Source organism: Lagopus leucura, unplaced genomic scaffold, assembly GCF_019238085.1.
Source record: "Lagopus leucura isolate 7727_CA_CO unplaced genomic scaffold, USGS_WTPT01 Super-Scaffold_797, whole genome shotgun sequence".
NCBI classification, from domain to species: Eukaryota; Metazoa; Chordata; class Aves; order Galliformes; family Phasianidae; genus Lagopus; species Lagopus leucura.
The window spans coordinates 1,546-29,034 of record NW_024962259.1 but is presented as its reverse complement, the minus strand read 5'-3'; the positions used below and the strand labels follow the sequence as shown (position 1 = coordinate 29,034).

General features: G+C 51.9%; 1 protein-coding gene across 1 annotated transcript; it reads left to right on the top strand.

Annotated features, from left to right (window-relative positions):
• Positions 1 to 170: 170 nt before the first annotated feature.
• NPLOC4 (NPL4 homolog, ubiquitin recognition factor) lies at positions 171 to 27,489 on the top strand. The gene is made up of 17 exons (XM_042865163.1): positions 171 to 270; positions 1,128 to 1,208; positions 3,059 to 3,171; positions 4,224 to 4,403; positions 6,615 to 6,663; positions 7,474 to 7,568; positions 8,580 to 8,703; positions 9,295 to 9,474; positions 10,638 to 10,724; positions 12,371 to 12,442; positions 13,130 to 13,256; positions 15,215 to 15,375; positions 21,982 to 22,053; positions 23,672 to 23,767; positions 24,671 to 24,787; positions 25,724 to 25,826; positions 26,085 to 27,489. Exons 1-17 carry the CDS (start codon positions 256 to 258, stop codon positions 26,240 to 26,242), a joined length of 1,830 nt encoding a protein of 609 aa, XP_042721097.1. The 5' UTR covers positions 171 to 255; the 3' UTR covers positions 26,243 to 27,489.

Here is a 27,489-nt window from a genome sequence, read left to right as displayed (position 1 = left end):
GCGCGCCGCTCCGGGGGGGCGGTTATGTGTGTGGCACCGAGGCGCTATGGGGGACCGGGGAGCGACGTACCGCCCCGCCCAGCGTAGGAACCCTCTGGCGGCGGAACGCCGGGCTGCGGGATCCGGGAGGCGGCGGCGGCGGCGGAGGCTCGGGCAGCGGCGGGCCGGGCCCCGTGGGGCGGCGCCGGGCCGGAGGGAGCCGAGGGGAGCGAAGGCCTCGAGGCGTAGCTGCGAGGGGGCCGTGCGAGCAGCGCAATGGCGGAGACGATCGTGAGTGCGGCCCGGAGGAGGCGGTGTGGGGCGGGGGAGGGGCGATGAGGCAGCAGATTCTTGTGGGGCGGGGTAGGCCGCAGTGGGGCTGCGTCGGTCGGGGTAACGCGGGGCCCGGGCCGGGCCGCCCGCAGGGACAGGAACGGAGGGCGGGCGTCCAAAGCGCCGTGCGGTGCTCCGTTCCGCTTCCTGCCCCTGTGCGTGGCGTGTGGAGGGTAAAGGCGACCCGCCGGGGATGCTGGCAGCTTCCCGTGTCGCCCCGGTCTGCCTTTTCCTCCTGTCAGCGTCCCGTCGTGGCTCTGTGGCTCTTCTCTGCACGTCGCTGCTCGTTTGCCCGGTCCTCAGGAAGGCGGGGGCACCCAGTGCATATTTGCTCCTTCCCGAGCTCTCGTTTCGCTGCTGGTTTTCTTCTTCTCCCGACTAAAGGCTGCAGCAGAACTGGCGGTGTTTCACCGCTGGGACTCTCGGTCCCTCGGAGAAGGGATGCGGGTCCCAGCGCTGTGCAGGTGCCCATTAGTGCTGTTTAGAGCCGTGTTTGTGTGCAGGCTCTCCCACAGAAGCTCTGATTCAGCCCCGTTCTGGAAGCTGAATTCCACGTGTGAGGTCAGAGCTGGGACAAAAAAGCAGCGTCAGCGTTTTTGTTTTTTTCCACGCCAGCTTTTTGCAGGGTCTCCAACACGGGGGCAATTCATCCAGCAAATGTTGCTCACGTGCCCCCAAATCGCTCCCGTGTGTGTCTGCACTCTTGCATTAAAAGCAGAGACTGGGGGGGACGTGTTGCGTGTGCAGAGCTCCAGTGTGCAGGATGGCTCCGTGCTCCCCACGTAACTCAGGCCGTCTGTCCTCTTCTCCCCCAGATAATCCGTGTGCAGTCGCCAGAAGGGGTGAAACGCATCACAGCCACCAAGAGAGAGACGGTGGCCACGTTCCTCAAGAAGGTACTCCAGCTCTCCTCCCTTGCAGGGCTGGCTGTGCTGTTCTGTAATGGGTGGCGTTGCTTAACCTAACTGGGAAAACATGCTGTGGGGATCAGTTCCAAAGGGATAAAGAATCTATTTAGAGAGGAGAACTTATTCAGCTTTTCAATTGGAATTGTTTGGGATGGGAGCTTTCTTGGGAGAGGTTGTGTGTTTAGTGTGTTCCCAGGGAAATGCCAGCTGTGGAAGCAAAGGCTGACGATACAGGCACTCCAGCTGTTTGGCAGATTGGCCTCTTCAAACGTGATCCAGTTAAAATTCAGCTGCAGGATCTGTGATTTGAATGTCGTTTGGATGAGTTTTGCATGCCACTGGTCTTCCTTTGTAGTTATGGAGAGAGCAAGCAAATGATTGAGGCAAGATCATAAAGCAATGTGAGAGTCTCTGGGGGTCTCATGGGAAAGATTTCCACCCTGGGGTTCGAGGAACACACTGAGTTTTGGAGCTCTCAGATGTGGAGCTGACTGCAGTTTGTTCTTTGGTCTGGTGCAGCTGCTTGGTGTTTGCTGTTTAAGAGGGAGCAGTTCTCCATTTCCTTACCTCCTGGATTAGGATTTCTTTTCTTCACAAGAGAAGTGCTTTGTGTTCCTTAAAGGGCTATTCTTTTGGTCAGCTGGATTTCCTTTCTCCCTGCAAGGGAGAAGGGGAGCAGGCTGAAACGTTCAGCTGTTTGTGAGTCCATGCTTTGTTTGAAGCTTGGGCCCAGACCACGACAGCAATCCCCTCCTGACCGAGCCAGAATCTGGATGGGTTTCAGGGCTGGGTCAGAGATACCCACTGCAGCCTCTGAAGGGTCTCACCCACAGAAAAAGCATTGCTTTCAGAGCTCCTGGAACCTGTGCAAAGCAAGCTGCTCAGTTTCAAGGTTTGTATTACCAAAGAGAGTGCAGAACAATTGTGCTTGCCAGCAGCTAACATCGGAACAAAAGCATTGGCCCTCACTACAGTTGCCTGTTGATCTGGGGAGAACTGTGTCCTCCTGCAGAGCTGAGTGAAGGAGGTGCTTGAGTTTCTTTCCTAGCACGGGGTGGTTTGGTAGAGTTGTACTGTGTGCAGTTGGTGTCTCTGAGCTTTACCCAAGCTGAGAGGTTGGCGTTTAACTTGAGGATTTAGGAAGAAGCTTGTCATCTAGAGAAACTTTCAACTCCATTTCTAAACTGGTTAAGTTTTAACGTAGCAGAATTTGAAAGTTGAAGAGGCTGTAAATGATATTTGATGAAGAGGAAGGCAGCTTCAGCTGTGCTGCTGACAGGATGAGGTGGAAAAAAGCCTTCCTGGCGGCTGAGACTGAGCAATGGTTTATGTGAGGGTAACTTCTGTCAGGAGAAAGTAGGCAACTGGGGGGAGGGGGAGAGAAACAGGCAGGAGGACAGCAGGAAGAGCTTCTCTGAAATGTATGTAATAACAGGTAGGCATGAACTGAGGGCAGAAAAGCCACAGAGACAAAGATCTGGACCAAGGAACTCACTCTGCTGATAGCAAGATGAGAACGACGTGGTTGGTGTGTGCTGCAGGGCTGGAGAGGATCGTTTCTCCCCTTGTAGTCATTACAGTGCCTGCCTGGGTGGAGATGTTATACTGTTTGTGTTACACGAGTGAGGCACGTCCTGCTTAAGTTGCTTTTTCACTAAATTGCTTGTTACTCAGTGCTTCTGTTTCTCTCAGTTATCCTGTGCTCTTCAGAAATGAGGATGAATTCAGCTAAGCTTTTGCAATAGAAGTTCCCTGGACTTAGCGCTTGCTCTGAGCAGCTTTCAGCATCTGACCTGGGGCATGAGGTATCTTAAACTTTGTCATCCTTTCTCTTTCAGGTTGCAAAAGAATTTGGTTTCAGGAATAATGGGTTTTCTGTCTACACCAATAGAAACAGGACAGGAGAGATCACAGCATCACAAAACAAATCCCTCAACTTACTGAAGATCAAGTGAGTCCTGACAGAGAGCACCGTGGGCAGAGGGGGAGCTTTGTACAACAGGGTGCCTTTTCTCTAAGCTCATCTGAACTCTCCCCTCTGAGCTGAGCAGCAGCAGCCACCATCACAGCACAGCAGTCTCCAGCTTCCAGCTGTCACTCGCCAGCTGCTTGGAGAGACAATCTTGACTGACATGCAGAAATGGTGGTGGCCAAAACAATGAGGTGTTGGGCTGTGGCAGCTGCTGCTTTGGTTTCTTTTTGCATTGCAGTTTGCTTGTGTGGGTCAGCGACAGGCCTCGTGTTTGCTCCCTCATCCCTGCTTGCACTCAAACTGTACTTTTGCTTTTTTCCCCCCTGTTTTAATGCCAGGCTCTGATAATCCCCTGCACAGAAGCCAGGTGCCTGGGGAGATCAGAAATACCAAATGCTTGTTTCACTTTGTGTTTGGTTGGAATGCCTTCATTCTGTTAACATTCCAGGATAACGTTACACTGACTTAAAATACAAGAGCTGCTGCTGCTGTGTGCAGCTTGTTGCTTGATTGTATCAGCACTGGGAGTTGCCTTGGGAAGGCTGTGACTCGGTGTGCACAGGAGCCACGTAAATCCCTTTCTCTGGTGGAGCTGCTGCCTCTTCCTGCTTTCTCTTCTTTCTCCCTTGATCTTGTCTCCTGATAAGGAGATGCAAGAGAAGGAGGTAGCTAATGCTCTTAGTAGAGCCGTGTTAGTGTGCCTGTAGCCTGTGATAAATCACACGCTCCTCTGTGATCCAGGAAGTTTGCTACCTAGAAGTAGGCGCTGGAGGAGCGTGGACACTGATGTGGTTTGTAACGAGCAGCAGATCTGGCACAGGCATTTCCTGCGCTCTGCAGCACAAAGCAGCCAGTTGCTGGGAGTGGTTTGGTGAGGGTCTGGTGTCGTTCAGTCGCTGGTGGAAGGGGTGCAGTCTGAGCCTTTCCAGCTGTCTGAGTGCAGCATGGCTTATCACCTGCGCTGCCTCCCCGCTGTATCTGGAAGCAGAGCTGGTGCTGTGCTGATGCCTGTGTGTTTTTCACCCCCTCAGGCACGGCGATATGCTGTTTCTGTACCCCTCGAGCGCAGCAGGCTCGTCCTCAGAGACCATGGACACCTCTGTCTCCCAGAGCTTGCGGCCGGTGGGGGCACCCCAGGTGGTGGAAGATGACATCGACCAGTATCTGATCAAACAGGATGGGAAGATTTACCGAAATCGAGACCAGCAGCTGTGAGTACCGACGGGCTGCGTGCTGTCAGTGCATCTGTGCCTCAGCAGACTGTCACATCTTGCCTGAAAACAAGAGCCAGGAAGTGTGCTATGGGAACTGCCGTCTGAGCCACTGCTTTATCCTCGCTGCCTTTGAAATATTCACAAGGGAAAACAGCCCTTGCCATTGTCCTGCCAGGTTAAAGTAAGGCTCTGGTGAGCAGAGGAAGGAAGCAGATACCAAAATTCCAGGGGCTTAGCCAGGAAGGACTCATTCAGAGCATCTATTGTTTCAATCGAGGTGGCCCCTGTTAGGAGACTAGCAATCATATATTTTGTGCTCTGAAAACAGCAGCTTCTGTTCCATGTGGTGTCAGCATGCAGCTCCCTGTTATCTGGGTCCCAAGCTGACAGGTGTGCAGAGCCAGGTCTGCATCTCGTGTGAGAGGCGTGAACAGGGAAATGCTTTCAGCCTCGGTGTGGCTCAGTCAGCAGCAGTGGAAAGCACAGCGTTGGGGTTTGGTGTGTTTGGTAAAATGCAGACAGCTCCTCTGGGCTCTCTAGAACCCTCGCCTTTCCTGCTGTCCTGCAGGGGCAGCTGACGCAGCTGCACATGTCTGTGGTTGCAGAGCTGAGGTATGTGTGGCCAGGGATGTCCCAGGCAGAAGCCCTCCTGTGTCTTCAGATCCCACCACTCCTTATAAAGGAAAAATAAAATGGAGGGAACGAGTGGAAGCCACGTCTGATGGCAGGGATGTGGAATTTGGGCTTGGGTCTCTGCCTTTGCTTGGTTTTTGGCTTCCTTTCCATCACATGCCTTTCTTAACCTTCGTGTGAAACCGTTGAGTCCATTTTGCTAACAGGAATGCAGCAAGGTTTAACTTTGCCAAAACTCTGAGCTGCAAGAGGCTCAGATAAACAAAGCAGCTCGTAATGTTTTTTGTAAGGGTAATAATACAATGGTGACTTAATACCACCATAAATCTCCACTGATGCTGCTGAAATGTCCTCTGTCTGGATGGTTGTTCTTTGTGACTCGTTGTTACGGTGTTCCAGTTGGCTCCTGCATGGTGGTTGGTTTGGGGCTTGGCCCCTGCACAAAGTAGCTTCTGAAAGGACTCGAGTGAAAATGTGAAAGGCAACCAGGAATTCTTTCTAAGGCAGAATAGCTCACCCTTCCCCTCTGTATTGCCTTCCATACGGTTTGTCTTCAGTGCTGCAGCAGCGAGGAAGTGTGGAGAGGTGAAGCCTTAAGGTAGAAAATCCCATCTAACCTATTCAGGCTGATGATAAACGAGGCCAGTGTCACATTATTGAAACAGTAAAGGCAAAACTCACCACTCCGTGGCAAAAACATTGTCTTTAACTTGACCACGTTTTTCAAAAGAATAAATGAAGGTGTTGTTCTTAGCAGGGAGCCAGAGCACAGCGGCGGATATTTATGATAAAATGTGTGTGTCTGGGCTTGTTCCTGTGTTTGTGAGTGCATATCAATCTAAACGTGAGGGAATGCTGGCGTTTGGCTGAGTGCATTAGCAGCCTTTAGTGGTCCTTTATGTACATTATCTGCCACAATACTTGTTAAAAGCACTGCTGCAACTGGATCCCATCCATTTCGGTTTCAGAAGGGCCAACATCCACGCTGCTCTCTAGAGGATCTCTTTGCAAAGCCAGCACTGCCCTGTTGGTAATGCTGGGGCAGAGGTGCAGGGGATTCTTTTGTGTTTTCTTCTCAGAAGGAGATGTTTTCCCCTCTGCTTTGTAACTTCACCCAACAGGTCCTTATCAGCCTGATAAACACATGCTTCCCTGCTTGTTCCAGACCATCCTCTAGTGACTGATAAAGGGTGAATGTTTTGGTTGTCTTTCTGTTAAAACCACGCAGGCCAGCCCTGTGACGTACATTTGAAATCCTTTGACTTGAAATACAGCCTCCAGGTGGAGTTGTAAAACTTGAGAAGCTGCAATCTGACGTTGGTTCACGTGGCTGTCCAGAGCAGAATTGCTTGCCAGTGACACAGACATGAGAAGAGTTTGATCTTGACCCGAGGCTCTCACATTTAGACTCACACTACTGCTGTCTGTCATATGCCATAATAAGTGCAGAGTTGCTCAGGGTGAGATGATTGTCCAGGTCTTCTACACTAAAACTGTTAAGCTGTAACAGTCACTCTGGACTAACTTCTCTGTTACTGAATGAGACCTGTGCTAATTCTGTTTCTCTTTGCATAGGTGTCGCCACGGCCCCCTGGGTAAATGTGTGCATTGTGTACCATTAGAGGTAAGAGCCCCAGGAAGGTCTTACAGCAAGTCCCCATGGAAGGCAGGTCACCTGCAGCTCTTGGATTCAGTTTCTCCCAGTAGGAATGCTTCTCCTCCTAGCATTGCCCACATACAGATGGCAGCTCTGACTCAGAATCCTGCCATGCACTTTCAGAGGTGCCAGCTTGTGCCCAGGCTACTTAAAGCTCTGGGCCTTCGTGATCCTGGATTTCTTCTGTTTTTCTGCAGAAATGGTTTCAACAGAAGGTGCTTTGAGAGCTCTAATTTTCCTCCCTCTCCACTGTTGCCTGGGTCTTCTTGTTTCACCCCCCTTTCTTCATGCATCACAGCACTTGCCAGTTTAACAACCAATTCAGGCTGAAGGCAGCTTTAGTAACACCTACAAACGTGCTAAGCTGTGTAATGCAGGGCGTGCAGCAGTGATCTGTGAGAAGTCTGTGCGAGCCACAGTGGCTGCTCCTCACATCCCTGCCACGTGCTTCAGAAGCTCCTTGGCCTTGTTTGAGCAGCTGGGCTTTTTGTTTGTTGTTACACACTGAAAGAAAAAAGCATTTTGCCTTTGAGGCTCGCTCTGATTTGTGGAGCCAATCTGTTATGAAAAGTAGGAGGTGTTAATAAAACTCACTGTTGTAAGGTCCCACTGTTTCTGTCACAGTAGTAGCTGTCTTGAAAAGGAGCCTAAATTTTCCTGATTGTTTCCACATTGAGAGACAGTGGGGTTGAATCTAAAACATCCATTTGTTCAGTGATCAGTGCACCATCAGGCAGGTGTCTGACCTGGCTTTTCTTTGTGTGATGTTTTTGGCAGCCTTTTGATGAGGATTATTTAAACCATCTGGAACCTCCTGTGAAGCATATGTCGTTCCATGCCTACATCAGGAAGCTGACCGGAGGGGCAGACAAGTAAGAAAATCTCCATGTTTGAGGGAATCTAGCTGTACTTTTTTATCTTAAAAAAAAACCAACAAAAGCACATTTGCACAGCTCTCACTGCAGTGATGTTGGATGCAGCTTTTGGTTCTCAAGCCGAGGAGAAAACGTGTTTAAAAGTAAAGAAAAAGCTTTTGGTTATGGAGTTCTTTAATTATTTGTGTGTGTGGCAAACTAATTGCTTTCAGGAGCACTGCTGATGGGGGGAGAAGGCCAGATGGATGGAAGGAGGTTCCCTGCTTACACCAAGTTCCAAGCCTGGGTCTCAGCTTTGTGGAGAGGCACTGAGCCTGTGGTGGATCTGAGGGCTTTTATTTACCAACTGTTTTCTGATCTTCCTATGTGAATAGAGCAACAGAGGGGCCTAGCATTTCTCAGCGCCTGATTCTGTGCTGTCCCACTGCCACATGCTCTCAAGGTTTCTTTTTGTGCCACTGATTGTCACACATTAATGGCAGAAGGAGGCACCCCTGCTTTATGGTGGGGCTGAGGATGCTGTGGTGACAGGACAAGGAAGGACTGAACTGAGAGCTCAGCTCCTTTAAATAAGTTATGCAGAGGTGTGACCTCCTCCCTGCTATTCCTAAATGCAGTTGGGAGTTTTTTAACGTCTTTGTGAGATGTAGCTCAAGACTGTAATACTTTGATTTGAAGGGAACTTCCCCTTGCAGGAAGCTTTGTGCACATGAAAGGAACTCTGATTTGCCTCCACAGTATAATCTATTACTTCCTATGTGCTGCATGAATTATTTAAGCTGTATCCCATGAGTTTTCTCTGTGCTCTCGCTCGAGTACCTGATTAAAGGCTGGGGTGGACAAACTCCACAGAGTTTGTGTGGCACTTGCAGGTCCTCTGAAGATGTAAAACATTGGTGACATCACATCTGCTCCCTGCTTCCTCAGTGTTGTTTCTGGCCACTTGCTTTTTTGAGACCCAGAAGCATTTACGATGTTAACAGCAGCCTTCTCTTTTCCTTCTTGCAGGGGGAAATTTGTTGCCCTGGAAAACATCAGCTGCAAGATCAAGTCAGGCTGTGAAGGGCACCCTCCTTGGCCAGAAGGCATTTGCACAAAGTGTCAGCCAAGTGCCATCACTCTCAACAGACAGGTGAGCCAGTGCTTACAGGGGCCCTTGAGCTTCAAGCCAAAGAGAGTTGATTTTTATTTTCGGAGAGATGACTTCAAGAACAGCCAGCTTGGAGCAGGGTGCCTTTGTGTATTGGCAGTTGTTGAGGAAACGGCTGTTAAGGTCTTCAGTCCTTGCAGGAAGGACTCCAGAATGTATCTGGTTCAGCAGTTTTGTCTTAATATGAGACATCTGAGCTGGCACCACTAGCAGTGAATCTCCTTTATTCTTCCATGGGATCTAAAAGCCCTCCCACTGTTGCTCGTTGATTCCTCTTAAATTGCACTGTCTCTTCTCGTTGCAAAAGCTCATGGGATAAGGGCCCTAGTAAAGAAGCCACACTAAGGGGACTCTGGGGATGCTCAGCACTTCCCCACAGCCCAGCCCATGGTGAGTTCTGCTTGCTGGGCCAAGGAGTGGTGGCGAAAGCTGAAGCAGAGGGGAGGGAGGCAGCGTTCCCTGTTCCTGCGGTGCCGTGGTTCATCGTAAGGGGAAGCTGGGGAAGGTGTTGGCAATAGGCAAAGGACCTGGAGCCAGCGGAGGATGGCCTGACGCTTGAACTTTGTCAAACAGAAATACAGGCATGTTGACAACATCATGTTTGAGAACCACACCATTGCAGATCGCTTCCTCGACTTCTGGCGGAAGACAGGAAACCAGCACCTTGGCTACCTGTACGGCCGCTACACGGAGCACAAGGACATCCCTCTGGGGATCAGGGCGGAGGTGGCTGCCATCTATGAACCCCCACAGGTAACGTGGGCTGGGCACCAGGCCTCACTGTTGGCTCATCAAGATAACTGGGGAACAAAGAAACACTCCTGTGTTTGGCTAATCTTGTGCAGGGCTTCCTAGTGCGACTCTATTAGGAAAAGAGTCCCCTGAGAATGACTTCTTGTGGCCCTCTGGTTGCTAATGTTGTCACTGGTAATTGCCACTGAAAGAATTTTAAAACCCAGGTTAGTTTTTTATTCTTTTACATTCCTCTGTTCTCTAATTACCATTTCCAAGGTTATGGTACAGAACAGTTGAAAACAAATTCTATACTAACTTAAAGAAAAATGTTTGCCTTCGATTTAATTTCTTACCAGCTCTCCAGGAAAACTTAAAGCAGCTCAATTAGGCAGAAATCGCATCTGCTGCTTTGATGGGAAACAGTGGTGCGTCAGAGTGGGAGCGTGAGGCACCACTAGATGGTGCACGGCACCACCGAGTGCTTCCACAGCCCCAGCAGGTCCTGGAGTCCGGCCTCAGCCAGCCCAAGAGCTGAGCTCCGAGTTACAGAGCTGCAGATAGAGCCCTTTGTAAGCTCTTCTGTTCGTTTCGGATATCAGCACAGCCATGCCCTCTGTTTCAATCTCGCTTTGGAAGCTCACATGTTTTACTTGTGCATGGCAAAAGCAAGGAAGCTTTCACTTTGTTGGCCAGCAGTCTCTGCTGTGCTTCTTGGCAGAGCATCTCCCCACATGAGAAAGCTCGCCTCTGAAACGCACCCAGATGGAGTTGTGTTTTCCAGGCCTGGGTGGTGGCCCCTGCATTCCCTGAACTTCTGCCTCTGCGCTGCTCAGAGACTCCAACAAATGAGACAGAAGGGCAGGACTGGCAGGTTGAACAGAGCTTTGGAAAATTATATAACCTCTCCTTTCTCAAAGCTCTCCGAAGCAGCGATAGCCTGCTTGTAAGCGCTGAGCAAGAGTTTTCATTCATAAACCCCTGTGTGGTTTGCAGACCTGACTGGAGAGCTCCTGCAGGATGAGGCTGTGAGTAAAGGAGGCCCCTGGAGTGAGAGCAGTCAGAGCTGATGCTGAAGAGAAAATGCAGAACTGCTCTTCCATCCTCTGCCTTGCTCGTGGTGATGGTTACGTGTGCTGTGGTTTTTCCTGTGCTGTTTTACTAGCAAGATTTTCTTTGTGCAGATCGGTACACAGAACAGCCTGGAGATCCTGGAAGATCCAAAAGCAGAAGTTGTGGATGAGATTGCTGCCAAGCTCGGACTGAGAAAGGTTAGGATGATGCTGGATATCATGCATCTTTTGCATGGCAATAAAGAAAGTCGCCAGCAGTTCTCTTCAGTTCTGTGAGGCTACTGAAGACCATTTGGGTTCATTTGAAATCTCGCTTAAGTGTTGGTAGCTCTTACCCTTCTAATTATTTAAAAAACAACAAACAAGCAACCAGGAATGTTTTTGTGAGGACGAGCGTGCAGCAGGGCTGTTCAGCTGCAGTCAGCAATCCTCTGTCATGAATGACATCAAAGGGAGTAGCAAAGAAGGAAAAAAAAAACGATTTTCCCTTTATTTCTCCTCTGACAGGAGCCATTCCTGGTAGCATCTCCCCTGCAAGTGCTAATTTGGCACAGATGTAGCTGGAGTTGCCTTCTGAGTTTATTCTTCCTTCTGGCAGAATCTGCGTTCCGCTTCCAGGAGCGGAGGCTCCTGCTGGATTTTTATTCTCATCAGCAGCTCCTGCCTCTCAGTGCTGCTCACACAGGCTGTGGTGAGCTAATCTGGATGTTGGCTGGAGGTTCAGGTCCCCCAGCAGCTGAGCCTCAGTCCTCTGTTCCCCTTGTGCCCGTGGCCTGCCAGTAATCCAGTCAGGACAAACGGGCACTGGGATCTGCTGGCTTGCTGACATCTCTCAAACCTGTACCAATGGATTTTTCTGTTTTGGGAAATCATTTGGTATCATGTGAATGCTAGGAATGAGACGTACACAAACAAGAATTGACTTGCTAAAGAACATGCAAATCAGGAAAGGCTCAGAGCAGCAGACTACAAACATCTGTGGCGAGGTCTTTTGTTCTCTGAAGATAAGATCTTTAGCGTTTTCCAGTGTCTGAACCAAAGCTTCTGTACGTGTTGTTTATTTCCATGTTTTAACTTTGCTCCCCGCACCAGGTACTTGTGATCCATGTGATTTAACACACAGCTTGCTGCTCGGTGCAGGTTTTTGTCTTTCTGGGCTCTGCTGGGAATGTGCAGCAGTGACCCTTCCCCTGAAGGGTTAATGCTTTGGGAGTGGGTCACGAGGGGCTGCTCGGAGCTGTTTGTAGCACACGTGGAGAAGGGTTCATGCAGCGGTGTGTGTGTACACATCTCCACTCAGATGTGCAAACAATGCAAAAAGCAGGAATGTGTTTTTTGGAACGGAGCGGGCTGATTTGGAATGAGTCACACTCCAGTGGGAGCATACAAGCTTTATCTGAGCTGGGGACTGCAGGCTTCAAAATGAGATCATGTGAGCTGCTTTGTCATCTGCTGGCACTTGTGATGCCGCTTCGCTCTGAACGCTCAATAGGAAATGCTTTTTGCTGTGGGTGGGAGGAGGTAGCGGCTGAGAAGCCTCTTGCAGCCTCCAGATCTTTCCATGAAAAAATATTCCATAGTGAAACATAAAGCTGCAGGTGCCCCCGGCTGGCCAGCTGGCACGCTGCTCCTGGAAATCGTATTCAAATGAGCCCAGCACAGCTGGGAGAGCCATTTCCTTAGGCAGCATGCAGCAAGGCTGCGCCAGGAGCCAAGAACATCTTGTCCTGCTAGGAGAAAATGTAGAAGCTCTCTTCTGTGGCTTTGGGTTTCCTTTTTTTTTTTTTCTTCTTTCTTTTTTTTTCCCCTCTTAAAGCCATTTTCTCCATAACGCTGCTTTATAGGTTGGCTGGATATTTACTGATCTGGTCTCTGAAGACACACGGAAAGGGACAGTTCGGTACAGCAGGAACAAGGTGAGGCTCGAGAGTGTCACTCATCACCACCACTGGTACCGAGGGCTTGTGTCATCACCTGGCTGCTGGCTCTGCCAGACAGGGAGGGAGGGCAGCACAGGGCTGGGGGTGGCACTGAGGCTGAAATTCTTGTGATGTGTGGGTTTCAGCTGCTGAAGAAAAAGGAGCTTGAGCTCAGAGAGCACTGTTGGAGGGGTTGGAGCTGTTTGGATACAAGGCAGAGCAGCCTGCAGTCCTTCACCTGTTCTGCTTTAAGAAAATTACGCTCGTGTTTGAAGAAAAATTGAGTGGAGAGAGAGTTTTTGTGCCGTGCAAGTTCAGCAAGCAAAAGTGATTGAGTCAGAGGATGTGGGCAGGGCTTTGTGAGGCATGTGGCTGGAGTCCTCAAACTCTGACCTTCTCAGTTACCTGCAATTCTAAAGTCAGGGATATCCCTTAAGAAAATGAAATGCCATGATACAATGAGCCTGGAAAGGTGGGTGGAACCGAAAGTGGGATGGTTGTTCTGGCAGAAATCAGGCTTGTGACTGGAGAGTTGATAAGTCACATTCTTCTCTCAGTCTCTACAGCTTCTACGAAAGCTTGTTTTCCTGGGGTGTTGGCAGTTTTCCTTGGCCACAGACCAGGGCAGTAGGTCTAGGCTGCATCGTGTTGGCCTTTCTATTGACGGCTCTGCTCTCCCCTCAGGACACGTATTATCTTAGTGCAGAAGAGTGCATCACAGCTGGGAACTTTCAGAACCAGCACCCCAACATCTGTCGCCTTTCTCCAGATGGTCATTTCGGATCCAAGTTTGTCACAGTTGTGGCTACAGGTACAAACGGGCCTCAGCTTGCCCCGGCTCTCTTATTACACACAAATTATCTTTGCTTAATAGAAGAAGAATATGCAGCTCTGCCAGAGGAATTCAGATGTCTTGGTCCCCATCTGTCCTATTTAACAAGGGCTTTGCCTTGTTCCATCAAGTAAAATACATTCTTGTTCTTTCTTTGTGTTATCTTCTCTTCAACTATTTACCCTGTCCCCTGCAGGAATCTCAGTTGAAGCTCATACCTGGAGCACCCACCTCTCTGATTCAGAAAGCATTTTTTGCCTGCAGCTAAGGGAATATCTGTCAATTGCTTTTTCGTGTTTCAAACATTTAATCTGCAAGTCCTGTTGCCTGAAAGCGACGGTGCAGAACCACAGCAATCCAGATCCTGAAAGTTATTCTAGGTGATTGAGCATAAAGGAGGGATCTTTATCTCCCTTGTGCTGCTGACAGGGAAGCCCTGATGTAGGATTCCCCGCTCTTCTGTGCGTGCAAATGTTTTTTGTTTGCCCCAGTAAAACAGAAGCCTCCACCACGCTTTGCTTTGTCACCTCTGATTTTAGCCACTTTCACAGCAAGTCCCCAAAGGCACTGGGCTGTGGGGCAATGCTGGCATGTGCTGGGAGAGTTGTAGCATTCGAGGTTCAGCCTGCTCTTCTTTGTGGGATGACACACATGTATTCATTTAACGTTTCCCTGGAGCAGATGCGCTGGGTTCTGGGTCTGTTTAGCGCAGTGAAAAAAAAAAGCCATGACTTCCAAACATCATCCAATATGAAAAGTCAAAGTGTGAGATTATACTGCCTCTTCTGAGCTCAGTTTAAGTGTTTTTGGAGCCTCTTTTAGTGAGAATGCTCTCGCAGCTAACAGACCCGTGCAATCAGACAGCTGCCCTGCATTCCAGGCTGCTGAACACATCAATCTTCCATTAAAGATAAACGTGTATCTCACTCTTATTGTATTTATTTTTTCTTTTTTGGAACAAAGTGTTTTCTTGAGCAAATGATGGCTGGCTTTGTTCAGGCCTTCCTCATGTCTTGGTCTAAGTTTAATTTCTAGGAGTGTTTGTTCTGGAGCAGCGAGTGATTCAGGTTAGAGATCAAAGGAAAGAAAAGGAATATTTCCTCTTTTCTTTCCAGATAATTTCATTCTCTTCTGTTCTATCAGCCCATCAGGTTTCTATTTAAATACCCAATTCCTTCCTTTTGTGCACTGTAAGTACAATTGCATAGTTTGCATCAACTTTGCCTTTAAGTCCTCTATGTGGGTTAATTCTTCTCCCCTCCTGAATTCCTAGGTTTGGAAATAGTAATGCTTTCCTACCATCTGCCTGTATTTTCTCTTTCCAGTTGTGCTCTAATGACATATGACCTGATGTTGCTTACATTATCCAAATTAAAGCACCAAACATGTGATGCATTGGTGAGCCAGGGTCTTAATTTCTGCTTTCCATGTCAGATTTCCTCCAAGCCATCCGCAATAGGCTGAGAAAACAACTTTTTCTTCTTATGCCTGACATTACCTGGTGGCAAGCCCTGAATTTGCAGGCCGTGATGGACTGGAGGTAAAGCAGGCTTGCAGGAGCCATGTGTGCATAAGAGTGAGTACCTGCAGGCTGTGAGCTGCGACTTTGTCCAAAAGGACAGCTAAGCCTCACTTAAGCTCCTGGCAAAGTTCTCTCTACGTCACTCTGTCCCATTAGGCCAAGTGTGAGAATGGTGCTGAAGAAGCACACGTTACTTAGTAAGCATAGAGCTTGGAGGAGGATTCTTGCCCAGAAATGCTTCCCGTGCAGCAGCCCCAGTGCTTTCTTCTAGAAGAGCAGTCCTGTTGTACATGGCTCCTGAGCCGTGCCTCTCTGAGTCGCACGCAGCAAATCGCACACACATCACAGAACCGCGGGACGGCCCGCCTTCAAATGGCTCTGCTGTGTCATTCTGATCTGGGCTCTCGTCTTCCAGGTGGTCCCGACAACCAGGTGCACTTTGAGGGGTACCAGGTCTCCAACCAGTGCATGGCGCTGGTGCGCGACGAGTGCCTGCTGCCCTGCCGCGACGCACCGGAGCTGGGCTACGCCAAGGAGTCCAGCAGTGAGCAGTATGTGCCCGACGTGTTCTACAAGGTGAGCGCGGGGCGGCTGCAGAAACGGCTCTGCTGCACGTCTGGAAATCAGCACGGCCGGCTCAGGAAGGGATGTCTTTGAGGTCTGAACTATTTTCGGTAGTAACCATTCACCACATGTCTGCAAAGTAATTGCATAAGCTCCATTTCCCCCTCGTAAAAGAGCTGTTATGATTTCCAGCGCAGCAGTAGCCATTGGCTATCCGGCTTCTAAACGAAGTGATCCACTGAAAGCTCACAGCAAGCACTGTGAATTCACCTCCTCTTGTGTTTGTTGGCTGAATCTGCCACGTTCTCTGTTGATTTTACTCCCTGTCTGACTTCAGCTTCCTCCACTTCACCGTTGTGCGATGTGAGCTAGCACAAATAGTGCTGTCAAAGCAGTGGGTTCCTTGTGCAGTGCGGGGATTTGCTCACGTATGACACACTGACAGACACCAGCTGGGTAAGAAATGCAACAAAAGAGTGTAATTCATGCAGCAGGAGGAGAGGCAGCTCTTTGCGTGCTTCTCTGCAACAAAAGGAAGGTGCGAAGGCTTTCAGACCAGTGGTGGCACAGGAGTGCATCCCTGGCCTTCCTCTCTAGCACTGAGTGTCCTGCCTGTGCTCTGATCCTGTGCTCCGGTCAGACAGTAAACTCCAAAAGCTGTCCTGAGGAGCAGTGGGAGATGTGTGGATCCAGAGTGCTTCCATCTGAAGTGCCATGCAAGAGCATTGCTGGCATCTGGCCTGCTGCAGTTCCCAGTACAGTTTCCATGATGAATGGGCTGTCATTATTCACTTGGCAGTCGTTTCTGGAGCTCCTCAGACCTCCTGTGTGTGCAGGGTTGAGTTAGAAACTTGGGGACAGGATCCCTGCAGACGCTAACAGCACTGCGTCTCAAACTTGTGCATGCTGGTGCCCCATGAACAAGGGCAGGGGAATTAATTAATGGCATGGCATGCTAGCTAATTAGCCATCCATCACCCCAGTTAGTTATCTCCTCCTTGTCTGTCTGATGCTCAGAGCCCACTCAGCCTGCAGCGCTCCTGCCATCTGTATTAAAGCTGTCCATGGAGGAAGTCGGGCTTTGCAGAGCTGCCATCATTTGGGCCGGCGGAAATGAGCACATTGTACAGCCCCAGCAGAAGCACAGCTCGTCAGGATGCTCCCGTATTGCCCAGGGCTCAGATCAGGAAATGCAAGCTGGGCCAAATTAGCCCATGAGGCTCCACCCCTCAGCGCTGCCCTGCTTTGGCTCCACCTGAAAATGAGGAACACCTTTGGGCTAAATTCAGCCTTGGAAAGGAATCTGTGCTCAGAAAGCCAGATAGAAATCCGTGCCTTTCTCCTTAGCGTGCAGACAGCTCGCCACGAGGAGCTGATAAGCCAGGTCCCTTTCGATACAGCGCAGCTCAGTTGTGCAACGGCTGGCCTTGGGTGAGGAGCTGACATCATCTCTGGCGCGCTGCGGTGCTGCACAGAGCGCCGTGCCACGCGGGGTGCAGCCTTGCAGGAGGCTGCAGGTCTGCATCCCACATGTGGGCCACCCTGGGTGCTCGGAGCAGCAGGAAGCCGTGGGTGTTCCCCTCAGGTCTTCGCTCCCATCCCTCCTCTGAAGCAGGGAGATGAACGGAGCGCTCGCTGACGGCCCCGGCCTCGTGTGGAAATTTCCATGAGCAACTGATTCACTGGGACGGGCTGCAGCTTATTTCATATGTTTTATAACTTCTATCCGTAATTGCCTTTTTCATGATGTGCTCAAGGAAGGCCTGAGGACTGCTCTGGCGGGTGTAATTGTCCTTTAGACTTAAACGTGTTTGGCTGCAGGATCTCTTAGGTTATTTTTTTTCTTCTTCTTTTTTGGAATGTTCTTAAATCAATGGAAGGCTTAGTCACTCCTGGCTTTGAAAACCTTTGGGGTCTCATTAAATGTGTAAGGCTTGAGGTCAGAGACACTACCTCATAGTTACTGGGTTGGTGACAACAATGGTGTCAAAGCATTGGCTAAATGCGCTTTTGAGGAGCAGCAGTGCAGTGTTTGGCCACACAGCAGAGAACGTCTGGCTCTGCAGTGCCCTGCTGCCCCTTCCTCTGTCAAAACCACAGGAGCTGAGCAGTGCTTGATGTGGGTTCCCTCTGTGCTGCCTCCCCACCTCTGGCTTTAGGCAGAGCCTTGCCCTTTGGAGTAGTTGCTGCGTTTTGTCTCAAACTGAGAAGCTATCGCAGGTAGAGAGAAAAATTCATATACATGTTCCTCTGTAATAAACTCAGTGTTCATTTGAAAAGCCCTTTAGGATGAAAGGAGCTAACACAAATTTATTATAATTGGATGCGAACCAGAAGGTCAGCATCGGTTTAGAATGAGTGTATTTATAGAACTTTGCATCCACATACAAGGAAAAAAATATCTGTTGAACTCCTCCTGTACCTGCCTGCAGCAGGGCGATGCAGAAGATTCACCTTCAGCTGTTGCAAAGAGGAAGAGATGTGTATGGAAGTGCAAGATAGCAGCAGTGCTTGGGTCACGTTGTTCAGGGATGCCCTGTGCCTGTGCTCACAGCAGTGCTTCACTTCAGCAGTGACTGCTGGGCGGTGTGTGGGGTGGGTGATGCTGCACGAGGGGCTCAGGCAGGAGGCTGTCAGGGACTGCAGTGCGTGCACAGCGAGGTGACTGAAGAGAGAACAGCATCTGTCCTCTGTCAGCAAGCTGTCTGTGTGCGTTCTGCTCTGTGTTGTGTTTGCAGAGCAGAAGCAGCTGAATGGACTCACCTTGGTGCTGTGTTGGCACAGGCGGGCTCTTCCTCCATGGAAGTTGGAAACCTGATGGCAGCAGCCTTGTCCTGCTGGGGCGAGGTGTTTTTCCTGAGCTCCAGCCTTGTGATTTCTGTATGTCTTTACCATTCTCTTTGTGTTGGCCGCTAGCCTTCCTGCTCAGGGGAACCACCCCCGTGGAATTGGCAGGGTAGGCTTTCTGCACAGGGCCATTGCTTTCCTGGCTGACAAAGGCCGAGTTCTGCTCTCGTGTGGAAGTCCAGGGCTTTGGGGGTGTGGGTGTGAGTTGCTCTGCGCCGAGAGGCGTCTCCAGGTGAGATCAGCCAGAGGGAAGAGCACATCCCCTTCGCCTCCCAGGTTGTCTGTGAAGCATCACAGGGCCGTGCTGCTGCCAATTTGAACGTTGCACAACCAGCACATGCTTCTTGGCAAGTGCAGTGCAAGGAAATCCAGGATGGAGCCTCTGTTGTCAAGACACAGACACACAAACTGGGGTAACCAGTGCGCTCGCGAGCAAAATGATGTCGCAACGGCCACTGCGCCTTGCTCTTCACCTGCATGTGACACATGGGCATTTTCCATTCCTTCTGCCCTCAAGCAGTCCCCTGCCTCGTCTATCTGGTTCTAGAAAACATCCAGATTGGTTTTCATTTCAGTAAGAGTGTAACTTCGAGCCAGCTGCCCAGAGGTGGCGTTGCTTGTTGTGCTCAGTGCTTTTGGGTCTGAGCCCTCCCAGCAGGCTGCCTGTGCCTGGTGCTGTGCTGCTGTGTGCTCCCAGCTCCATCCAGGCGCAGCAGCAGTGCCCCACTGCTCCCCACAGCCCCTGCATCCCACAGGTGTTGTTCTGCTCTTTGTTAGCCTCGTGGCTGTCACTTAGTGGGGGAAGGGTTGCTGTGTTTTACAGGATTGCTGTGTGTTGCAGCCTCTTTGACACGTTTGAAGAACTGGATTTGGGGACTGGCTTTGACTCTTATGGCAGGTATTACTTTAGTGCAAACAAGTTGCCATCCTTGTGAAGAGTTGCCTTTTACAGCTGCCTTAATGCTGCCCGAAGGTTCTTCAGGATGGTGTGTGATGAAAACCCTTCACAATGGCAGCAGTGTTGTGAAAGAGCCCTTTGCCCCAGAGTGTCCAGCAAGCGCCTCTTGCATTTACAGCAGTTGTTGTGGTGCCTGGGCCTTGGCTTCTCTCTGCCAGCCCTGCTCCCATCTGGCCCAGGCAGGGACCAGCAGCCGGGTGCTTTGTTGTTGTTGGAGCTGATCGGGTTGCAGACCTGCAGCTGCTCTCAGGCTGTCCCCAGTGTGGCACGTATTGCTTCTGGCCATGCGCTTTGAAATCCTCTTGCCAGGGAGGAGGCAGTAGCCAGGCTGTGTAGGGATCTCTCTGACAGCACAGGACTTCCCCTGGCTTCCTCCCAAAGCTTTGTCCTGGACTGCAAAAGCCTTCTTAGCCTTAAATGTCCCAGCTGCTGTGGGGAGGAGGATGCTCAGTTAGCTCACCAGGAGTCTCCTGAGAAGTGTTTCAACTCTCACTGACCTGCTGCTTACTTGTAGAAAGGTCACTTTGTTTCGGTGTGTTGGCTGCTCTGTGTGGGGGTGCAGGACTGCTCAGGAAGGCTCCTGGAGGAAGGAAAAGCAACGCTGGGTTTCGCTGTCCCCCAAACCCAGAGTTGCTCAGCTCCACGGGGCCTTTAGCAGAGTGGGGAAGACATGGCACAGGATGTTGGCAGCCCTGGAGCAGCCACTACAGAGCCAAGCCTCCCTCCTGGCTGCTCATCACCTCTGCGTAGGAAACCCTGAAGCCACCCAGGACCGCTTCCTGCAGCTCACGGTGTGCAGAGCCGTGCTGTGCGTCCCGGCCTGCTTGGCAGCACAGCCATCGTGCACCCATCCTTTGCCCTGTTTGACCTTGTGGGTTTGCAGCTTCTGCCTCAAAACAGTGTTTTAAAGCCTCCAATCGCAGTGCAATCTCACTTTGCTCCTGTCTTCAGGATGATTCATTGTCCTGATCCTCCAGGCCTCCCTGCTGGATTTTTGTCCAGGTGCCAAAGAGTTTTGCTTTGTTAACCCCTTCCTGCCCCACTTGTGGCTGCTGAGCACAGTGCGGAGGCGTTGAGGTCTGGGGCTGTGAGGTGCAGAAGTGGTGCCCGCGTGCAGAGCCACTGCCAAGTGCGGGATGGAGACGTCTGTCTCTCAGCAGTTCTCCCAGCTTGACATTTGTTAAGGCCTTTAAAACTTAATTGCCTGATAAAACGGTGTATGGGGGCCGGAGAGAAGTGCTGGCTGGATTGGGGGGCTTCATTTGGGGAGCAGCAGGGTCTGGGCACATCCCCTGACTCAGGGGGAGCGAGGTTCCAGCTCGGCTGTAACCATGTCGTGCATCTTGAAGGCCTCAGCAGCGTGACATTAAAAAGGAGGCATTTAACATGGAAATCCCCAGAGGCGGAGATTAAAGCGAACAGGTGCTGGAAAAATGTTTCTGCATATTAGAACTTAATTAGATTTGAAAATGAATTCCAGATGGGCTAATTATGTGTGAGTTGTTGCAGGTTCTTTCTTGCAGGGGCAGGACTGTGTTTGGGATGCTGGTTGCAGTTGGGTTGGATGTGATTTGTGGCTCCGGCGCTATCGCTGCCATCTAGAAGCAGGTTGGCTTTCAGGCCCTGTGATCTCTCTGAAAAGGCTCCACGTCTCCTGCTGCCGCTGTCAGAGCCGTGGAGATCTGAGGCCACCAGCCACCAGCTTGTTGCTGAAATAACCACAGGGCCAAGGAGCCGTCATGTTCAAGGAGAAAAGATCCTTATCGGGGTTGCTTTTAAAAGGAGCTTCAAAGACAGGAAGGTGGATTTGGACAAAGAAAAGCGTTCCTGGGGACGGGGCGCTGCTGGGGGTGGAGGTGGGGAGGGGGCTGGTGGCAGGGGCTGCGGCCTCAGGCACTCAACATGCCACAGCCTGCTGGAGCAGCGTCCTGTGAGCGGCTGCGTGCCTCTGCTGCACGCATCCAGCGTGAGTGAGCGGTGCTGATAGCAGGGAGCTGTGCTCCCCAACAGGAGAGTGCGGCTGGTGGGAGGATGGCAGCCCCAGGCAGCTCGTCCTGCCGGCTCAGCCCCGCTCTGCCCGCGGCCGCTGGGACCGTGCACATCAATGTAAACTTTTATGTAAGGTCTCTGATTGGAAATCATGGGTGTATAATTTCTACGCGGCTCCGTGAATGATTTATAACATGTTAAGTGATGATTTAGGTAGAAAATACAACCCCCTCTTACAGAATCTTTAATGAAAAGTGTCACTTCTTATGAATTTATTTCTGAAGCTGCGTTTGAACTCAGCGTGTTTGACATAAATCAGGTCTAATTGTCATTTTATGATTAATGAACGTATGCTGGCCATTTTTCTCCATAATTAAACTTTATGTTCAATTCACCTGGCAAAGCCAAACAAGTTTATGCGCTGTGATGTGCTGGCCCTTTGGGTCTGCGTGTGAGAAAGTGCCTGGACTTTCAGCTCCCAAGCAGAATCAAGCTCAGATTAGAGACTCGTGGCAAGTTTTGCGGCAAGTCAGGTTTGCCTTGGCTGAGAAAGCAGACGTATCTCTCCTTTTAAGACAGTGCTGCTTCAGAAGTGGCATTTGCACTCCCCAGATAATGTTTGCCATCTCTCTGGTGGCAAATGTTTGTGACAAGATGCTTCATGTGAGCATCAGAGTTACAGAGCTGCAGAGCTCTGTGTCCTCCTCTGTGCCCCAGACCAGCTACCAACACAGAGGATCCCGGAGCTGCAGCGTGGATCTATGTAGGGATGCCTCCCTGAGGCTTCTTGCCATTTCTGCACTAATCACACTCTTGTCTTTCAGGACATAGACAAGTTTGGCAATGAGATCACACAGCTGGCTCGTCCTCTCCCTGTCGAGTACCTAATCATAGACGTAAGTATTCACTGCACTTTGCTGGCAGCAGGAGGTGGTCAGAGTTCCTAACCTGCCTCTAAATTTCACACTGGAGCTGATCTGTAGGCTGATTCTCTCTCCCCTTTCCCCATTACAGCCCGGCACTTGTAGCACAGAGGTGCAGGAGGCAGCGTGCTCTGAGCGGTGCAGTGCTCTCTGGGCGCAGCCTGCAGTGGTGCCAGGGAACACCCTTGCTTTCTGGGAAGGCCCTGCCTGCTGCCTTATCGCTGCTGGGAGGTGGCAGAAGCAGCCAGCCCCACATGTGTGTGCTGGGCACCACCTCGCGGGGAGCTCATTAGAAAGCTCCGCTTGCGTCTCCCTTAGCAGCAATTAAGAATCAGGCTCTTTGTGGTGACTCAGCAGAGCAGGTTGGTGCTCCAAAAATGCCTTTTCCTGGGGGAGGGCAGGAGGAGGTAACAGCACAGAGCTTGGCTGGAGCAGAGCCACGGCCTGCCCATGAGCAAGCCCTGCCAGGCACTGGGGCACGGCGCTGCCCTTTGGCTCGAGAGGGAACTGTTACGGTGTGGAAGAGAAGAAAGCAGCATAATTCAGATGGCAGATGATATTGCTGAGTCGGAGTCGGTGCCAATGAGGATTAAATCCACCCGGAGCCACTGCTCTGCTCCAGCTGCCCTTGGCATCGGTGCTGTCCCGCAGCACAGGGAAGCTGGCAGCCAGGAGCTTTCCCCTTCCTCTTTCCCTGCCTGCCAACGCCTGGTGCCCATGTGCCCCTTATCAGCATGGCTCAGAACAAGGGGCCGTTGTGCAGGGCCCTCGGACACCCTGTGCCCGTCAACAGCGCTGGGACATATTTATTGCTCACGTAGTGAAGGCATCTGTTTCCAGACTACCTGGGGTGTAATTAAGATGAAAACAGATTGACAGAACGTGCATTTAGGAGCAGTCTGGAAAGCTGCATTTCTGAAGCATCTTGTTTTGCCTCGTTTTTTCATGATTCGAGTTCATACTGAACTGGCAGGTATTTCTGCATGTCTGCTTACAAAGAGCCTCCCTGTCAGGGCAGAGTAACTGACACCACAGCTTTAAAGCCCTCAGAGCAAGAACTGGTTTAATTGTCGACTGCTGGCCTCTGAACCCAGGAGCCTCTCAGGTAAGGTGGGAGCAGTGTTGTGTTCTTCCTTCCCACCTGTCTGTTTGGCACAGGAGGCAGGGTTAGTGCCCCTCTGAGTGCGGAGACTTAAAGAACATGAAGAGATGCTTGCTTGGCATTATCCAAGAACCAGTGGAACAGTCCTGGTGTAGGAGCTCTGTTGTCCCCTATAGTGCTAAGGACACCCCCAGGTGACACCCCAAGCAGGGCAGGGCTGCAGGGAGAACTGCTGTGCTATTGTAATGTCTGAGCTCAGAGCATTTCCCTCAGCTTCATTAAAAGTGATGGCCGGAAGCTGGGGGATTCACTGATTGCAACATTGCTTTAAATGTTAAAAGCCATCAGAAGATCCATGCTGTAATTGCCTTCCTGGCTGAGCTCTAATATGCAGCCATGGCTGCTCTCGGTGCTCAGAAGCCTTTCTTCCTGTAGCCCTTTTACCTCTCCTGCTGCTAATGCTCTGATCGTCCTCTCTTGGATTTTCAGATTACTACAACTTTCCCCAAGGATCCAGTCTACACTTTTTCTATTTCTCAAAATCCATTTCCCATCGAGAACCATGATGTGCTGGGAGAAACTCAGGTAAGCGATCGATGGCAAAGCTTTATTTCATACAGAGATGTCATCTGTCTCCCTTATACTTTCTGGTGTCTGCTAAAGGACAGCTGCAGTTGTGCCCTTCCATCACCCTTCCGTGGTGCAGTCCAGCATTGCCAAACTGCCTGCATGCAGGTGGGGGCTGGGTGTGCTCCCCCTGCTCAGGGCTGAGCTCTGGGCCAGCTCGTGCTCTGCCAGGGCTGTGGGCTCCAGATACAACCCTGCACAGGTGGGGACTACAGCAACCCAGCTGAGCTCTGGCCCCAGACACTGTGACAGCAGTAGGACGAGGGTCTGTTGCTCCAGCTCCAACAGCACTATCTTCTCTTCCTGGGCTGATACTTAAAACACAGAGACCTTTTGCTGGATGGGGCTCATAGTGTTGAGCAGAGGCAGCTGCTGCACAGTCTGAGGCACGCACAGGACTTGGCCAGCACATGGAAGACTTGAGTTGCTTTCAAGCAAGCAGCTAGTTTCTGCTAGGAGGCCGTGCTAAAGGAGCTTCCTCCAAAAGCAGTCACGAATGAAGGGCTCCTGCACACTGAGAGCAGGGAAGAAAGGCGGGGGATGGAGGGGCTGCCTCACCTGCCTCTTCCTCAGGGACCAGGCTTTGCCTTTAGCTCACTGCCTCTGCTCAGTACTTTGGGTTTGGGATCAGCTCTGGATGTGCTACTGGGAGAGGAGGGGTAACGTGGACCCCTTTTTCTCTGGAAGCTGTTAGCTGCAGCACAGCCAGGCTGATTTCAGATGGTCTGATCTCAGGATGGTCTGCATGTTGCACAAAAGAGGACAAGAGCGTTACCAGGTCTGTTAGTGGATCTGAATAGGAAATCAGAGTTACCACGTGGAGGGAAAATGACTTCTTTTTCTTACTTTCCTGTCTTGCAGGACTTCCACAGCTTGGCCACCTACCTGTCCCAAAATACTTCCTCTGTTTTCTTAGACATCGTTTCCGATTTCCATCTGCTCCTCTTCCTGGTCACGAATGAGGTCATGCCTCTGCGGGTACGTAAGCGACAGCAGACGGCCACATGTCGGTGTCACTGAGGCCCTCTTGCTGCATGGGGGACACCGGCACAGCTCCAGGCACGTCCCATGCCTTCTGGGGACATGCAGCTGGCCCGACGCCTGTTCTTCCAGACTGACCTTTCAGCAGAGGGCTTAAAAGTGAAACTGAAGCCTCCGGCTGGGCCGAGAGCTCCCAGAGCACTGCTCAGAGCAGTGAGGGGTGAGGGCTGTTAGGATGGTCGCAGCCGGGATGGAGCCGACTTGGCCGTGGCTCAGAGAGCTGGAAACGTCTATAAAAAATATCTCAGAATCAAAAATATCCTGTAACGACAACAAGATCAGAGCCCCCAGATCTCTGTGAGGCCAGCAGCTTCCTGCTCATGCATCTCTGCCTCTCTTGGCACGGTACTGGTGGTTGCCCAGGCCCCCAGTTCACATCTGGACCCTCGGACCTTCCTGTTTCAAGCAGCATGCCAGCAGAACGAGCCATGTGTTTGCAAGAGGGTGCATGTGCAGGGTGGCTGGGCTGACCCTGGGCAGCTGGAGATCAGGCTGGGGCTGCACACGGCTGGGGGTTGGGCACAGTGCTTCTGGAGACAGCTGCACTGGGAACATTTGTGCCCTGCTTGGAATCGAGCTCAGTGTGCACAGCACAGGGCAGCACAGCTTCCAGCTGCAGCCTCTGAGCAAAGGGAGTTGAAGCCTTTGGGTTTTAGAGTGCATGTGAACGCTGGGGGGAGCAGAAGGGATAAGTTCAGTCTTACTCCCCAGCATCACTTGTGCAACCCCAAAGGCTCTTTAGAAAGCGGAGAGAAGTCAGACTTGCAGCTCTGCCTCAGTGTGACCAGTGGAGGGCTGGAAGGCCCTGGGTCATAGCTGCAGGCTGTTTGCAAGAGGAGTATCCAGCACTGATATCCCTCTTTTGGCTTTCAGGACAGCATCAGCTTGTTGCTGGAAGCTGTGAGGACCAAAAACGAGGAGCTTGCACAGACCTGGAAGAAGTCAGAGCAGTGGGCCACCATCGAGCAGCTCTGCAGTAAGAAATGGGGTCCCTGGGACACGGTCCTTTGTCTTTCAGGCCGTGGGCTGGGCTGGCTGGTGAGGGCACAGCACAGGGTCATCGGTGCTCAGTGTGAGTGCTGAGATCTGTGCGTGCCTGGGAGCAGCGCCTGGTGCTGGGGGTGAAGGCAGCTCGTGGGCAGGGAGGCTCCTGCCTGCCGGGACAGGATGTAGGCAGGGTTCCTGTCCTTTCCCAGCACTTCTCCCTGCTCTGACCCTGCTCTTTCTCTCGCAGGCACAGTTGGTGTCCAGCTGCCAGGACTGCATGAATATGGTGCTGTGGGCGGTTCAACACACGCCGTGTCGGCAGCCATGTGGGCCTGCCAGCACTGCACCTTCATGAACCAGCCAGGCACGGACCACTGCGAGATGTGCAGCCTGCCCCGGACCTAGCCACAGCAGTGCGGCGGCCGACTCCAATACAGAGCAAACCCTTGAGCAGCAGGAGTGGTGCTTGACCCCTCCCCTTCCCGCTCCAGCTCTCCTCGGTTGCCCCTCTTCTCCTTCCAGGGGCAGCCCTGCTGTCACATCGTGAGGTGGGCGCCCTGGGCTTGGCCTGATGCCGGCCTCTCGCTTCACCTCAGTCTCTGGATGGGCCTTTGCCTAGCAGGGCTCAGGGCGGCTCTGCGTGGGGCCGGCTGCAGCCTATCCCCCCCTTCCCTCTCCCCTGCCCGCAGCATCCCCTACCCTGCAGAGGAGGCGGGGAGGCAGTGGCGTCTCCCTGCCCCCAGCTTTGCTCCCCGCTCCCCTTTTCCTGCCTTTGTGGCTGACTGCCACCAGCCTTGGCTTTCCAGGCAGCCCTGGCCTGGCCGTACCCACAGCTTTCGTGCTAAACAGCCCATGCGGGGTGAGCAGATGACTGTTAGCAGCGTTGGATCAGGCAGCAGCTCTGCCGGGCCAGACTATGTGTGCTGGCAGTGCTCCCGGAGCAGGATAGGATCCCTGGCAATGGATGAGGGGTGGGCACGTGCCAGCTCACGGCTTGGCGCTGCACCCACAGCCTCATTCTCTCTGGCTGCAGGGATGCTACGGCAGCCTGGGTCGTTCCTGGGGGCTGCAGGAGGGCTGTTCCTTCCCCAAAGGCTTTGCTGTCCGCTCAGATAGTGGGGAACGTGCTGGGGGGTCACGTAAGTCAGGCCTCTTCTCCAGTACCCAGTAATTTCTGTGCGCGTCCCCCCTGGGCACCATGCTGGAGGTGGGGCCGGGCAACACTCTTGCTGCTCTCTCCCTGCTTTAGAGCCTGGCTAGGGGCTGCTGTGGGGCTGGAAAGGGGCAGGCAGTGCCCTGTGACCCTGTCTCGGGGCTGCCCCGCCCCTGGTGATTCGGGTTTCGGTTCAATTCCCGGGGCTCCGGTTTTAGCACCGTTTCGTGCCGCTTTGCAGGAGGGAGGCGTGAGGCCCCGTCCTGGCACGGGCCCCGGGACGGGCGCGGAGACCCTCGCTGCTGCCCGTGGGCTTCGTCTCGTGCTGAGGAGCGGCTGCCGGTGCCGCCCCTGCCGCGGGGCGCTCGGGCTGTGGCTGCGGTTTGCTTTTCCCCTCGGTTTGTTGGTGTTTGGGGTTGCAGCGGTTTGCGGTGCCTGGACTGAACGACCCGGTCGCAGGGTCTGCGAGTAACGTTGAATAAAAGCACCTGAAACAAGA